Genomic DNA, 14598 nt, shown 5'->3' with positions numbered 1-14598 from the left:
GACCCAGTCCCTCCTGCACTTCCATCCTAACAAATGCCACTTATACAGCTCTAGGGACGCATGACAAATGAATCCATTAGGGCAGCAAAGTGGACTGGAAGAGAGATACAGTCATCTGTGACGTGGGGCACATCCTGTGCGTTAATGTGAAACTGAGTCATAAAAGATATGTGAGGAGCTATTATAGCTGGAGGAAATACTATTTTTGCATACATTTTAGTTTACAGGTACACTTGTTACTTCTTGTCATGCAATATCAAATACAGCGGATAAAACAAACGTGCAACAAGCAAGCTGTTTACAAAGATAACAATACTTTGCATTACTTGTTTTTGCTTCTGTTTGATCAAGGTAACCTCAAATGGGTCTGTTAGACGTTTAGTCAAATAAAGCTAATTTGCATTGTAAAACTAGAAATGTATTATTTAAAAAAAGACTAAAATCGAGTATTATTATTACTATAGAAACAAACCTGCCATAATGTATTTTATAGTGTAATGTAATGCACAGAAGTAGCACATTATTTAAAAAATATATTACACTAAGTTTTGAGTTCATATGAGAAAATCGTTTTACCTGCACTTTCAGTTTGCCAACAGTCTGAGTTGCACCAGCTTTCCCAAATTGAAGAATTTTCTGCAACCTGCAATCATTAAACATAAAATTAAAAGAACGAAAACAAATAGTCCACTTGAGTCACCTCCAACTTAGCACAGTCCTCCATAATGTAAATGGGCTGATAGGGGAGATCAGCGACTTCTCATTGAACTGAGCCACTGGGCAGTGGCACTACAGACATCCTCATTACCTATTGATATTTTTTGGTGTATGCCCTAATGATGGCTGACATATGTGATTGCCAATAAATTGTGTTTCAAGTCTGTAAATGAGTACACACAAGATTCCACTTTGTTTTTACCTGTGCATATAATGATCCCAGGGGTGCTGAAATTGTTGATAACATCATTACATTTTCCCATTTTTCTGAAAGCAGCCATGATGGTGGATTCAAGTTAGAATTAAGTTTTTCACACTTTGTTTTATCAAATGTACAGCTTCCTGTAAGATCAGATAGACGGATAATGTATATAGCAAAGAAACCAAATGTTAAACGTATATTAAACAATTACCTGACACAACATTACAATACATAATTGTTAAACATTTTTAAAGTTCACTCTAAAGTTGTTTCAACAAGTATGTAACTGGAAACCAACTTCTCCATATTATTATCACTATGGGAGACCTTCATCTCTCTTATGTAGACTGGAAAACCCAAACAGCTGTGTCAGGCAAGAGTATAGAAATCCTAAATTGAACAGGCAGCCAAAAAGATAGAGACTATGCTAGATTTAATAGTTATTAATGTAGGCTTTATTATGTATGTCACCATAGGAAAGTGTTTGGGCTGCAGTGATCATCAATCAGTGTGATTTTTCTTTTTACACTTGAGGATTGAAGGTTTTTTTCAGGACAAGTAGGCCTTTATCTTGAAACCATATATATAAAGTATAGATAACTGACAAACCAAAGTATTTTACTAGTGTCATTTAAGCACATTCTATTCAACCATTGTATTGCTAATTTGTACCAAACATTACAGTAAAGTTTTTTTTAAAACACAATAAAGTATTTCAATAGCTTTATTTCCAAGGGTGTGTGCATGTAAGCATGGATGTGTACTTTGTGTGTGTGTGAGAGAGAGAGAGCATGGATGTGTACTTGTGTGTGTGAGCATTGATGTGTACGTGTGTGTGTGTGTGAGAGAGCATGGGTGTGCACTTGTGTGTGTGACCATGGATGTGTAATTGTGTTAGTGTGTGTGAGAGCATGGATGTGTACTTGTGTGTGTGTGAGCATGGATGTGCACATGTGTTAGTGTGTGAGCATGGGTGTGTAATTGTTAGTGTGTGTGTGAGCATGGATGTGTAATTGTGTGTATGTGTGAGCATAGATGTGTAATTGTGTGTATGTGTGAGCATGGATGAGTAAGTTGGGTGAGATGGAGTGTGTGTTACTGAGTATGAGTGAGTGTGTGCAATTTGTGTGTTTACATATGTTTTATGTTGGAAGGAGGAGGGCAAGGGGCAAATAAGGCACAAACTAGCTGTTGAAGTTGAGGTTTCTAGTTACGCTGCTGCATATAACACAGTATGAAGCAAAGTAGATATTTGTGATTTTATTTAACACATCCAGAGGTGAAACGGAGAAATAATGAAATATGCCTTGTATTCTCTCTCTTAGGTGAAAAGCACAGAATGAAAACAATTACATTAGATTTCCATCGAAAAATACACATGGCAGGCCAGGGTTGCATTGAGTTCCTGTGCTATCCATATAGGAATAAAAGATCCTTAATAGCAAAACATTTCTTAATAGTATCAGTGCTTTGCTACTCTCCTTACAAGAGACATTGATTCTGTCACATTTTATGACTACAGCAATAACTCCATTAATCGTGGTAGCCCATATCAACTGGTAATGTCATTTCTACCTTACTTGTGATATTATAACCTGAAATATGCATATTTATTTGCTGTGTGAAGAAAAAGACAATTAAACACATGATGAGGCTTAACATAATTACTGTTGCTGTACTAAAACAACACATACCGAGGCATAACATACTAGTCAACAATATAATGGAAAGCCTGTGCCCCTGGAGCCACTATATGTAAATGTTATTATATATGTGCATGATACCTTGAACAAAAAATGCAAGCTCCTCTTCCGTGAAGGCATTTCCATCTTCCAGCTGCTGTTTGCACAGGAACAGAAGAGCACAGGCCTGGGTACTATGTTCTGGCAGTAAACTTCTATAGAATTCAAATTAGTAAAGATTTAGGAATTTGATTGTGTTTACTTTAGGCTTGACTTAGTCTTTTTTTTAACCTTGCGTAACAGATCTAATATCATTTCCATGTTACCGATCAGTCCCATATTACAAATTTTTGCTGGAGTTTTATATTTCAGCTTTCCTTTTAATAAGCCTTATATGGGCTGTACAATATAATTAGGTTAGTAGTGTGTAAACCAAAACTAATAAGCATGAGGAATCATTCATTCTTTTTCAAAATAACCCAAAATTCTACTTTAGAACCGTTCATCATTAAATAACTACGCTATCCCCTGCTTTCATCTTTTTGAAAGCAATGCCTGCTTTCATCTCTTTTTTTTTCCACAGTTTATTGTTTAACACAAGGTTAATTGACAAAAAGTGCTTACAACGTCCCCATTATGTAGAAATTACTTTATCAGCTTCTCGGTAAGTCTCCTAGTATAGTTCATGCGAGCAGAGAAAGGAAACTCAGTTTTCAAGCCATAATTGTAGATTTTCTTAAGCAATGCTCAAAACCATGGTTTTCTATAACTACAAAAACCTCTTGAACTGAACAATGTAATAACCACCTTTTCTTAGTAACACGAGAAATCCCTTTATGAAAGTTTCAGGTACACTGTTAGTATGAAAACCACTCAATAAATTATAATTTTATGAAGCGGCATTATGTATTTTCATGCTTGAAATTACTCAGATAAGTAATTTTCCATTTCGTGTGCTGTCATATTTTACGGGTAATGGAAAGTGATTGTACGCATTAAAAAACCCCTGAATGGTTAGAATATGAGTCTTATTCAACATACGAACTGGCTGTGATTATTATAGATCTTCTGGCAATGACAGAAGATATATGTTTCATACGAAGCGGTACATATAAGACTTTATGAATTTTGAATAAAAAATGAAGTGCATTGTCTGACAATATACTTACAGCATCTACATCACACAAAACTATTAGATATTATTTATTTCCAGAGATTCCAGAGATTATTCTGTCTCAACAAAACATACCCAGTGGACATCTAAGGAAAGGATCAATAATTGCTGATCTATTACAGTGGGATTTTGTGACCGCTAAATATTAGTTTTATTGGTAGATCTAAATTATAAATTGTCGTAGCGTTTCATGAAGGTTCTGACTTAAGTTTTGCAGATGGAAACATATTGCAGATTTTATATGCTTAATATCCTCGTGAAAAACATTTGTAATGTATATTAAAAGTGAGTTATAATATATCCTCCTGTACTCCATAAATGTATAATGTACAACATAATACATTTTAAGAAATTGGATAACTATCATGACTATAAGGTAAGGCTGTTTTGTTTCATTGAATCAAATTATGAAGGCTTATTTATATTCCTGTTAACCGAAAATGCTTAAAAAATAAAACATTAACATCTTTTGGCACACAAAGTTATTTTAACCTACCACTTAAATGTTGGGAAGTGTTAATGTACTACTCACTATGGTCTCCACTATTGACTGAACAATGTTGCAGAGGTATTATCAAGATTCAAATGTCAAATTAATATTTATTTATATGGCCACATCTTTTTCTGCAACAACTTACATTGAGTAATCAAGTTTAGCTCATAGCATCACTGATTGCATCTCATTATGTATTGCATTTTTATTATTATTATTATCTTTTATTTATATAGCGCCAACAGTTTACGCAGCGCTTAATACAATACATATATTCAAGGGGTATGACAAGAAGAGAATTGACAGACTAAGACAAACCGATACATTAGGTGGAGCGAGCCCTGCTCGCAAGCTTACAATCTTGAGGCATGCTCCCAAAAAGAACACTTGCGTTTTAATGATTTAATGAACGGCTTGTCCTACATTCATTACATCTTGCGAGTGTATTTCTCCCTATATCACAACATATGATGTGTGAATTCCACGATACATGGAATTTGTATTTTCCTTCAGTTGAGTGATATTTTATAGTATTCTTTTTTTTTTTCCATTTCCAGAGAACATTAGTATACATTATCTGTAAATGAAACTACTTACTGAATCAGGCTTTGGTACACTGCCTGAGTTAATTGATCCATCAGCTTCCTAATCTGATTGAAAGACAGGCTGAAGCCGTAAACTCCAGCAGTGCGGCAGGACTCCACTCTATCAGGACCTGGTACGGTATCTGTGGGGAGTACAGTATGGTGAACAGCAGGATTAGTTTAATCAAGCCATGGATTATATGGCCTGCCATTTTTTCTGCTTGGAAAGGTAAAGTATAATCTCGACTACAATCACAGTCCTGTACTACACACTGATATTGGCAACAAAAGATTTCAAAGATCTTACACTTAGCAGATGCTCCTTAAAAAAAAAAAAAAATCTGTCATACAATTTAAAATTCTGGAGACCATTTACATGTACCAGACAACTTTCTTCCCCTCATACATTTAATGACAAAAATATGAATTTCTGTATTTTAATATTAGATAATTTCCCAAATTTGATAAAAAAAATATGCCTCATCCTCACCTGAGTATTTTTATACATTTTTAAACGATCTAAGTGTAATGTTTAACTAAAAAAGTTATATAAATGATTATATCATAAAGTTCCTACTATCCACAATGTTTTGTTTTTTTTTAAACATATGTATTTTTAATAAAGTATACAACACAAACATTAATTGCTTTAAATATGTACTCATATACATGTAATCACACATTATAGCAGTAGGAAGGGATTGTGGTGTTTGACTTGTTCTCAGGATATGTTGGCCTACTAAAACGTATTTCATTTCTCTAAAGACACTTTAGTGACTCACACAACGGACAACTCACACAAAGGTCTTTATTTATAAAGAGAAATTCTTGTTCAAGCTTTAAAGTGTTGTTATCACTATAGAAACCATCAAAATTGTAAAAACAGCAGGACCCATGGATTGGGTTCTATGATGATAAGATACATTTTAATCTTTTGCTCCAGAATTAACCTTTATAATTAGCTTATAGAATAGCCCCTAAGGTTTCATATGTCCAAACATCTTGGGGACATGGCTACAGACAAACAGGGTGCTGTAGTGAGGTAGGCACACAGCTTTACAACCCGGTGAAGAGGTCATGTGGAAACCATGATCAGAGGATCTCTAAACCGGCCCATGATCCCCACGGTCTACAAACATTGAGACTGCTGTATGATATAGATATCCCTAACACATACAAACACACTACTGAGATTTTAAACATCCTTTGCACCCACATGAATCAATAATTATGCAATGTCTGATGTTTTACTGATCTTCAAGACATAGAAAGTTTACTGGTCAAGCTTCTCTACATCCCAAAAACCAAAAAATACAATATCAAAAAGTGAGTGATCTCAAATGTGGGTATTTCCCTGAGCATTTGAAACTGTTACACACCAGAGGTTTTCAAAGTAGCTGAACACTTGAAAGCCCCGACTTCACTATGCATTACGAATGGTCAACTGCAGTGAGCATCTCCTGCAAGAAGGGCTAAGCTGACCTGGCATAATGCACAGACTCTCCTCAACACATCTGCACACTTGTGAATATCCCCGACCACAGTTTCAAATTGCAAGATATGCACTTGCTACTAAAAACAGAATAAAATCCTATAGGTTGAGTAAATGTCTTATTCGTTAAAAAAAAACCAAAAAACAGCTATTAATATGTTGTGATCATGTCATCTCTCCAAGAACACTGTAACTTGCTCTCTATCTCCCTGTGCAACTCATTAGCAGTTTTTGTTACTACCTCAAGTTTGCTAGAGGCTTTTCTTTACAAAGTTCCCCATGATTACACAATTATCTTCAAATTTCTTTTACCTTCATCTTAATTCACTGCCTCCCAGGAACAATAAAAATGGAAAAATCACTCAGCACTTCAATCCTCTCAATTGCTTATCCGTGAAGGGATGTTTTTCCCCCTCCAGTAAGATACGTGTTTATTATAGAGTTCATTTACTTATGTGATATTTAAAAAAAATGGAGGAGGACTACCAGTGGGGGGCAGTCCAATGGCTTTACTGATTAAAAATGTTTTTTCCTCCCACCACTTGCATGTTTTCCCTCTTATGTGTCTAACTTTAAGTTTCACATAATATCGTGTCTAGAGTAACAAAGGCTTGAGGCAGAATACCCCCCTCCCACACCTGAATTGTTTCTGTGTGCCTTTAACTGTAGCAAACCATGCATTTACTGCATGCAAGTCACACTAGCAAAACAGAAACTAAGGGACACCCATGCAAAATGTTATGTATGGATTCCTTTTTTCTGCTTCAAGAAACAAAAACGTACTTAACACACTCTACTAACAATACATATATACGCCACATAAAAAAAAGGAGGGAGTTCCCCACCTTCTTCAAGATTGGTCATATGACCGATGGCATGTGCCATCGTAGATTGTCCTTAAAGTTGAACTATCTTGTTAAGCATCTCATTAAATGGGAGTGTATCTCAGAGATGAACATTTCTCGTAACAGGAAGGTAAAGTTTCTGAAAATTAAAATATAAAGGTAAAGACTGTAAGGCCTAACTAGCATACTTAGGTACCCGGAGAACTACGAGAGAAGCGCTGCTTCTCCAGGTCAACACCCGGGTCTCGGAAGCAGGGTCCTCACATGCCCCACTCCCCGCCTATTTTCATTTTAAACGGGGGTGTTTCCCACAATGTCAGCTGGAACTTTAACTGATGTCAGTGGGCAGTCATGGCTGTGTCCCGCAAGGGTGTGCTCTGGGTAGCTGGGTAGCAAGTTCCCAGGTATGCTAACTAGGTTTAATGCAGCGGGTCTGGGGATGCAGCAGCTCCTCTAGTGCAAAACTAATGGGGAATCAAGCTCCTCAGTGTATCATTGCTCAATGGGCCCTTTATAAGGAAGGCCCCTCATTAACCAGCCCCTTTACAATGTGGAGAACTGTGGCTAGCTGGCAAAGCCTCCATATGACAGTGTACCTGGGACCACACACCATTAAGTGGTGGAGCTCCAGGATACAACACCAGCACTCAGCAGAAAGGGCAGACTATAATAGGGGCGCTTCTTTTTTCACAATAGGGCAAACCGATTTTTGTATTTTATACTTACTTTTATGCTTTTTAAGCATATTTAGTGTTGCACCGGGTCTTTGCAGACACCCAACTGAAAGCAATGTAGCGATTTAGATGAATGTTTTCTCAGCTCACAATTATAGTACAGCTAATTACCTAATGTTGCTTTATATTCATATGGTAATTAAAACTGCAAATACAGAGAGCCCATAAATCATTTATGATGAAAATCTAAGAAACATTAGGCTGCATTGTGTTTGCCCATCCATAAACAAATAGCCTTATTGTTTGATGAATAAACAATGCTATGATATAGTTCATCATCATTGTACGGTATGCTGTTATCTTGCTTGGGAAAAATACTTCATGTTTAAAACAAATGAATAAATTAAAACGTCCGATGTTTGAACAACATGTAATCCTCTTCTGGGATCAGGCGCGTTTGACAAATAGAGGTGCCTTCGTTTTGTATTAAAACACAAAAGATGATTGTTTACCTATACACTATTCAGCCCAAAGCTAGATATCGCTTTGGATCACAGAACATTAGTTTGGCAGAATCATTCAACAACTGGCTAAAGAGAACATTCATGAATGCATATAAATATATATTTAATATCCAGTGGCAAAAGAAATCATGGACCTAGCAGCACTGTACTCAGTGTTGTCGCTCTAGTGGAAGGAAGCATAAAGAGCTGTGCCTTTAACAGCAATGGCAACTTTCCTACTGCTTTCCTGAAGTTTACCAACTTTGCTGGTCCTCAGTCAGGCCGATATGACCTCATTACCCAATAGAGGACCAATAAGGATGTAATCTATCTGCCACTGGAAGCATAGGTTTATCTGCTGAGGGATTACGAATTTATGTTCAAGGGGCCCTCTGACACCAATAATTGCATTAATCTAGACTACTACTACACCTTGCCATTTCTTGCTACTGTTTCCTAATTGTCCGTTTTCTGACCTTGCTGTTTCTTTTTTCCTTTTTTCAGGCCCAAGACATAGAGCCGCCTGGGGCGAAGTTTGAAACGCCGCCAAAGCCCCCCCCCGGCAACGCCACTGCTCATTATCTACCCTTCCTCTCCCTACCTTCTCATTATCTACCCTTCCTCTCCCTACCTTCTCATTATCTACCCTCCTCCCTATTATCTACCCTACCCCCCTTTGTACTTCACTTACCTTCCAGCAGTACTGCGACGAGGGTCTCCCTGCTCTGCCGCGGTGCGCGCTGCTTTACTGCTGAGCGCTGGAAACAATGTCATATTCCGACGCTCAACATTACAAGCCGGCACCGAGCTAGAGGGTTCCCAGAGTAGAGAGAGGGGCGCCAAGCGGGTACTGATAACTTGATAAGCGAAAGCCCCTCTCCTCCGCTTCAAAAAAAAAAAAAGGTGCTTGGGGCGGCAAAGTGCCGCCTCTTCAAAAGTGCTCCCTGGGGCAATTGCCCCACTCTGCTCCATGGCAGGGCCGGCCCTGCTTCCATACCTTTTGTTTCTTAGGTGGAAATAGTTAGGTGATGTACTATTTTTTTATGTTTTATTGAACAGAGCTGCAGAACATGATGGAGCTACTGTATATAAATTAACCAATAATAGTAAATTGAGTTAATATAACACAGAAAGAACACATAGAAATAAAGATGCAGCCGCCAGAAAACATTTCATCATGCAAAAACTAGAACGCTTTTTAAATAAAACAGCAGAATACTTTTGAAAATGTGTTTTAATGAAAAATTAATGGGAGATGCCGTTTAAGGTGTAGAGGGGTCACTGGACCGAGCCTATTGTTTCATTCCTTCATTGTGTTTGCTTTCAGTAATTGTAACCATTACTGCTATCATAAAATAATTAAACTACCAGTGAATTAGTATACAAAGAATAGTCACTCTGCATTAAAATTATATTGTTTTACTTGATTTTTAACAAAAAAAGTTCAAATAATCATATTTAGCTTAAATCATGCAGCAACATTTTAAGCCTACATCAAATTATCCCCTATTGTATTCAAGAGAGGCAGAAACAATTGCTATGATTACCAAACTACATTACACTCTTACTGGGTGGCAATCACAACAAGCCTGTGAGACTAAAATGAAGCTAAAGTGTTAATAACATATGGAACCGTAAAAGCAATATGTTAAAAACTCGCAAAGGAAACCCCACATATGTTCAGCCCTATTAATTCATGTCAGCCTCTAATATTGTATGTGATGTCTTGTCAATCGGTGTCAAATGCGGTATCTTCCTAATGGAAGACAATCTGTCCCCATTAATCTAGTAGATTTTGTTGGATCTTAAATGGCTAGGTGGGGTGCTACTGCCCTCTAGTGTTCTACAGCATAACAATCTATTATAATATCACATTTAAGAGAAAAATGGAGTTTCGTTTGTTTTGGGGTATATCTCTTAAATGGTGATTTGGAAAACCTCTTCTCACCACCCACCTCTACATCCATTTTAAGAGTTTCTCTTGTAAGAAAATCTGATTAGCTATGTATAATAAATAGTTAATGCAGTAAGTTGAAATGTGTCAGCTCACGGGAATCAGCTGTTTAGGAAGTAAATCGAATTGTTTTGTCATTAAATGTACCATTTAGTAGCTCTTTTTTATATTGCATTTCACGTTGTCTCATGTTCTGCGCACTTAGTAAGTAGATGAGTACACTATGGCAGTAGTATACAAGGGTACACAGGGAAAGCCTAGGGTTAGTGGTGCCAGGGTGCAGTATTTCTTCAGTGCATACATACAGGCATGTACTAACATGCACTAAACCATACTTTTTCAGACGTAAGAGATATATTTTATTGTATTAAATATTAAACATATTACGGTATTTTAATCTCGCTCACACTTCTCCGTTTTTTTTTGGTTTTTTTTTAAGGGAGTTTCTAGTCTGTGAGGCTATTTAAAAGTTGTATTTCGGATACATCATAAGGATATGACCATACCCACTCTGACATCTCGGGAAACATCCCCCTTTTAAAGGGTAGTGGGGCATGTCAGTACCCCAACACGGCAGATTCGGGAGTTGCCCTGGAGAACTGGAGTCTCCGGGTAAAACCCAGAGAGTTCCCAGGTATGGATATACCTTGGACATCTTCAGGATTTTAAGGCATCTGACATCTACTAGTTAGAACAGTAATTGCTCTTTAAAGAGTCTCTCCTATTTACCATATAAATTCACTTTTTGAGCTTGACCATACTAATCTCTCTTGTCTTTTTGTTTTCTTTTTTTTTTTTATATATATATGATTCTACATATTACCAGATTTGCAAGCATATGTTTTAGAATATGGGAAGTACTGCTGACTTTTCCTTTTTTTTTTATATGTGCGCTAAACTGTTTCTTTTTTTTTATTTATCTATGTATCACTTGAATAATTTGTGGAGTTGTTCCTGATTTAGCTGCACTCACTATATTATTATTTAACCGGGATTGTATTATTTCCCACCACATATTGCTTTTATACACTCCTTTTTTCTATTGTACATTAAAAAAACCATACAAACCCATTTCTAATAACAGGTAAGATGTATAAAAAAAAACCAATGCTGTCTAACACAGTGATTCACCAATAAAGTTAAATGGTTGTGTCCCTAATAGCTTCTTAAATTGGGTCCAACTAACAGTTGCACCGATCCCACCACACATATTACAAATACATTTGTTAAATACTCTCGCCCCCGCCATAACACATATCTTCCATTTGTGGCATTACTGTCAATTACGTATTGATGAGACCATTTAAAGTGCTAATTTCTCTCATCTTTCAATGTGTTTTCAGTCAGCCATACAAGTGATGTTCAATTAGAAACAGAATGCTATTATCTTTAAAAAAAAACGCAGGTTTAAAATATGAACACGAGAGGGGAGGGGGGGAGAAAAATAAACCTTGTCATGAAGTTACAGATTTTGAGGTATGAAACAGTCACTTGCCAGGATTTCAAAGCCATCTGCTTTCAAAGTCTACCTTCCTTCTTGTTTACCACAGGCTGTCTGTCTGTTTTAACAACCTCCGGTGGGATTTCTCACAGCTCATTATGCAAACCCAGTACGTTCCCTCAAACACTTCCATCTAATCTGCACACATAGCACCTTTACCATTTGATGCTTTATCCTTTCCGAGCCTGCACATTACATCTGCTAACTATATGCAGACTTCACTTTGAGGTCCAAAATATACTATGTGGGATTCTTTTCCTAAATTTTATGCCTTTTTTTTCCACCAAGCCAATACACAGTCGAAATTATTGTGAAAGGACACTCAAGTAAAAGTAAAGTATTTTTAAACAAGACCCAGATGTCTGTAGTTCCTATTAAGAAGAAATAACATTTCCCCACCTGCATATATAAAATGCATGATTAGATTTTATTCCAACTAAAATGCTGCACTGGAATCAGTAACAAATTGATTATATATATATATATATATATATCGTATTTGCTCGATTAGAAGACGAGGTTTTTTTCAGAGCAAATGCTCTGAAAAATACCCCTCGTCTTATAATCGGGGTCGTCTTATAATCAGACCTCAAATAGGTCTGACTATGAAATGACTAAGATCCAGATCCCTCGCAGCAGGTACCCCCCGCCCCACTTACCGGTACTTCTGAGTCCCCGGTGTGTAGCTGGGGCAGCGTGTAGATGTCTACGCGATTCGCGTAGACAACTTCCGCTGCAGCAGGAAGGAGGTGTGGCTAGCAGCGGGGGTTGTCTGCGTCCATCGCGCAGACCTTCCCCGGCTGTTAGAGATCAGAGTTACCCGCACCGGTGCCGGTGCCGCACCGGTGTGGGGAACTCTGATCTCTGACAGTCGGGGAAGGTCTGCGCGATGGACGCAGACAACCCCTGCTGCTAGCCACGCCTCCTTCCGGCTGCAGCGTAAGTGCGTGGGATCTACACGCTGCCCCGGCTACATGACAGGGAAGTCAGAAGCACCGGTAAGTTTGGGGGGGCGGGGTGTTAAATGGGGGGCATAAAGCATTTCTGGAGGCAGAGTGTTCTGTGAAATGCCTTTGAACCCCCTTAATGCCACTCTGCCTCCAGAAATGCCTTTTTAACCCTCTATACGCCACTCTGCCTCCTGAAACCTCCCTTTATGCCACTCTTCCCCATAATATGCCTTTTAACCCTCTAAATGCCAGAGTGGCATATAGGGGTATAAGGCATTTCTGGAGGCAGAGTGGCACATAGGTGGTCAAAAGTCATATCATGGGGCACAGTGGCATATAGGGTTAAAAGGCATATCATGGGGCACAGTGGCATATAGGGGGTATAAGGCATTTCTGGGGTAGATGTGCATAACTGGGGGGGCAGGTTGGAAAATAGAAGGAAATAAAACCAAAATATTTTTCTCAATCATAGCTTTTATTAAAAAAAAAGTTTAGATGAATTAACATTTACTGGTAAAACTTTTTTCCTATAGGGTTGTCTTATATTCAGGCTTTTTTTTTTTTTTCCTAAATTAATATTCAGATTGGGGGGGGTCGTCTTATAATCGAGCAAATACGGTATATATAAAACCTATGAATTCAGACCACTTGGCATTCACTGTTATAGCACTTTCACAGTCACAGAATAGGAGTAAAACCATAATAATGTCCAAAAGGTACATAAATAGAAATTGGATGATGGCCATACTCTGTATTTCGCTAAAAAAAACAAACCATAATAAAAACTGTATGCTTGGTTATTACAAGCATATGGCACTGTATCATATTGCAATTACTTAAATCTCCCGTTGTAGATAATAACTACAATACATTACAGACTACCCTGGCAGAAAACTGGCAGATGAAATAGCATTACTGAGCTGTCACGTAGTTTCACCTTCTAAATCAAGTCCAGCCATGTGACAGATGTGGAGCATACAAGCAGTTAACATATACAGTCTGCACGGAAATCATTCCCAGTAAGGAGCAGTGCCCAGTTCATGAGCTATTTTGGATCTAGAAATCCAACAGACACATGTCTGCATATCCCCATGCTTGTCGTCGTTCTGTCAATGACCTGGTATTTTCTCAGCTGGTTTATTTCTAAGCACTGTGCAGTATGTCACCAGGGTGGATACAATGGTTTTCTACACACAATGAAGAAGTGCTCAGCCGCTGCATACAATTGAGGTTGAGGACAGTATAGTAACAGCACTTTCTATCATATACATAATTATTAAGAACACTCAAAATAAAGTAATATTTTCAAACAAGCCACAGACTTCCTTTTAGGTATCACTATTTAAAAGGACATTGGTGTCTTTTCCTACAACACAACTAGAGATTCATATATGCTCCTCACAGGGCCGGCCCTACAATGGAGCCGAGTGGGGCAATTGCAATTTCTGAAGCGAAGGGGGGAGAGAGGGGCGCCGAGTGGTTTTCGCTTACCCGCTCGGCGCCCCTCTCTCTCCTTTGCGAGCCCTCTAGCTCGGTCTCGGTGCCGGCTTGTAATGCTGAGCGCCGGAAGTGACATCAATTTCCAGCGCTCAGCATTACAAGCCGGCTCCGTGGCAGAGCAGGGAGACTCGCCGCAGGACTGTTTAAAGGTAAGTACAATGGGGGGGGATAGGGTAGATAATGGCGTTGGTGAAGTTTGAAATGCCACCCCCCCCAGCGTCGGCGGGGGGGGGTAGATGTTTTAAACTTCGCCCCAGGCGGCATTAAGTCTTGGGCCGGCCCTGGCTCCTCAGTATGTGCCAGGCCTTGTTGGGTAGATGACATCAA

General features: G+C 38.3%; 1 protein-coding gene across 1 annotated transcript in view; it reads right to left on the bottom strand.

The window, feature by feature from the left end:
- LOC149300926 (uncharacterized) overlaps positions 1-14598 on the bottom strand; it is a 164755-nt gene that overhangs the window by 49723 nt on the left and 100434 nt on the right. The window contains exons 72-75 of the mRNA XM_089484481.1: positions 4866-4995; positions 2704-2816; positions 920-1059; positions 577-643 (exon numbers count right to left, since the gene is read on the bottom strand). Of these exons, the coding sequence (XP_089340607.1) occupies positions 577-643; positions 920-1059; positions 2704-2816; positions 4866-4995 (450 nt within the window). The remainder of the gene's footprint in view (positions 1-576; positions 644-919; positions 1060-2703; positions 2817-4865; positions 4996-14598) is intronic.

Source organism: Sceloporus occidentalis, unplaced genomic scaffold (genome assembly GCF_023333645.1).
Source record: "Sceloporus occidentalis isolate IW3139 unplaced genomic scaffold, rSceOcc1.0.p SCAF_22, whole genome shotgun sequence".
Taxonomy (NCBI): Eukaryota; Metazoa; Chordata; class Lepidosauria; order Squamata; family Phrynosomatidae; genus Sceloporus; species Sceloporus occidentalis.
The sequence above is the reverse complement of the archived record's forward strand: the minus strand, read 5'-3'. Positions and strand labels throughout refer to the sequence as shown.